Source organism: Buceros rhinoceros, unplaced genomic scaffold (genome assembly GCF_000710305.1).
Source record: "Buceros rhinoceros silvestris isolate BGI_N320 unplaced genomic scaffold, ASM71030v1 scaffold29542, whole genome shotgun sequence".
NCBI lineage: Eukaryota > Metazoa > Chordata > Aves > Bucerotiformes > Bucerotidae > Buceros > Buceros rhinoceros.
This window is the reverse complement of record NW_010397669.1, coordinates 4,552-4,838: the sequence shown is the minus strand read 5'-3', so window position 1 is coordinate 4,838 and position 287 is coordinate 4,552. Positions and strand designations below refer to the sequence as shown.

General features: G+C 64.5%; 1 protein-coding gene across 1 annotated transcript in view; it reads right to left on the bottom strand.

Moving 5' to 3' along the window:
* Positions 1-6: 6 nt before the first annotated feature.
* DLGAP3 (discs, large (Drosophila) homolog-associated protein 3) overlaps positions 7-287 on the bottom strand; it is a gene marked incomplete at both ends in the record, with an annotated part of 4,509 nt that continues 4,228 nt past the window's right edge. The window contains one exon of the mRNA XM_010146351.1: positions 7-76. Coding sequence (XP_010144653.1) covers positions 7-76 — 70 coding nt within the window. The remainder of the gene's footprint in view (positions 77-287) is intronic.

Genomic DNA, 287 nt, shown 5'->3' with positions numbered 1-287 from the left:
GGGAACGCTCCTTCACCGGGTGCACCTTGGAGCGCGGTGGCTTCTTTGGTATCGGGGGAGGCACCTTCTTCTCCTCCTGCACAGACAACGGGGGTTCAGGGCGGGCGTGAGGCTGGGACCTCCAGGGAACGGGCATCCTGGGGGGCTTGGCACAGCCAGCTGGCAGGTGCAGATTTGGGGTTTGGGTGCAGATGTGCTTGGGGAGGAGAAGGGAGGGAGAGGTGACAGGGGACGAGTGACAGCGGCACGGCCCGGTACTTACCTTGGGCTCCATGATCTTCCACCCG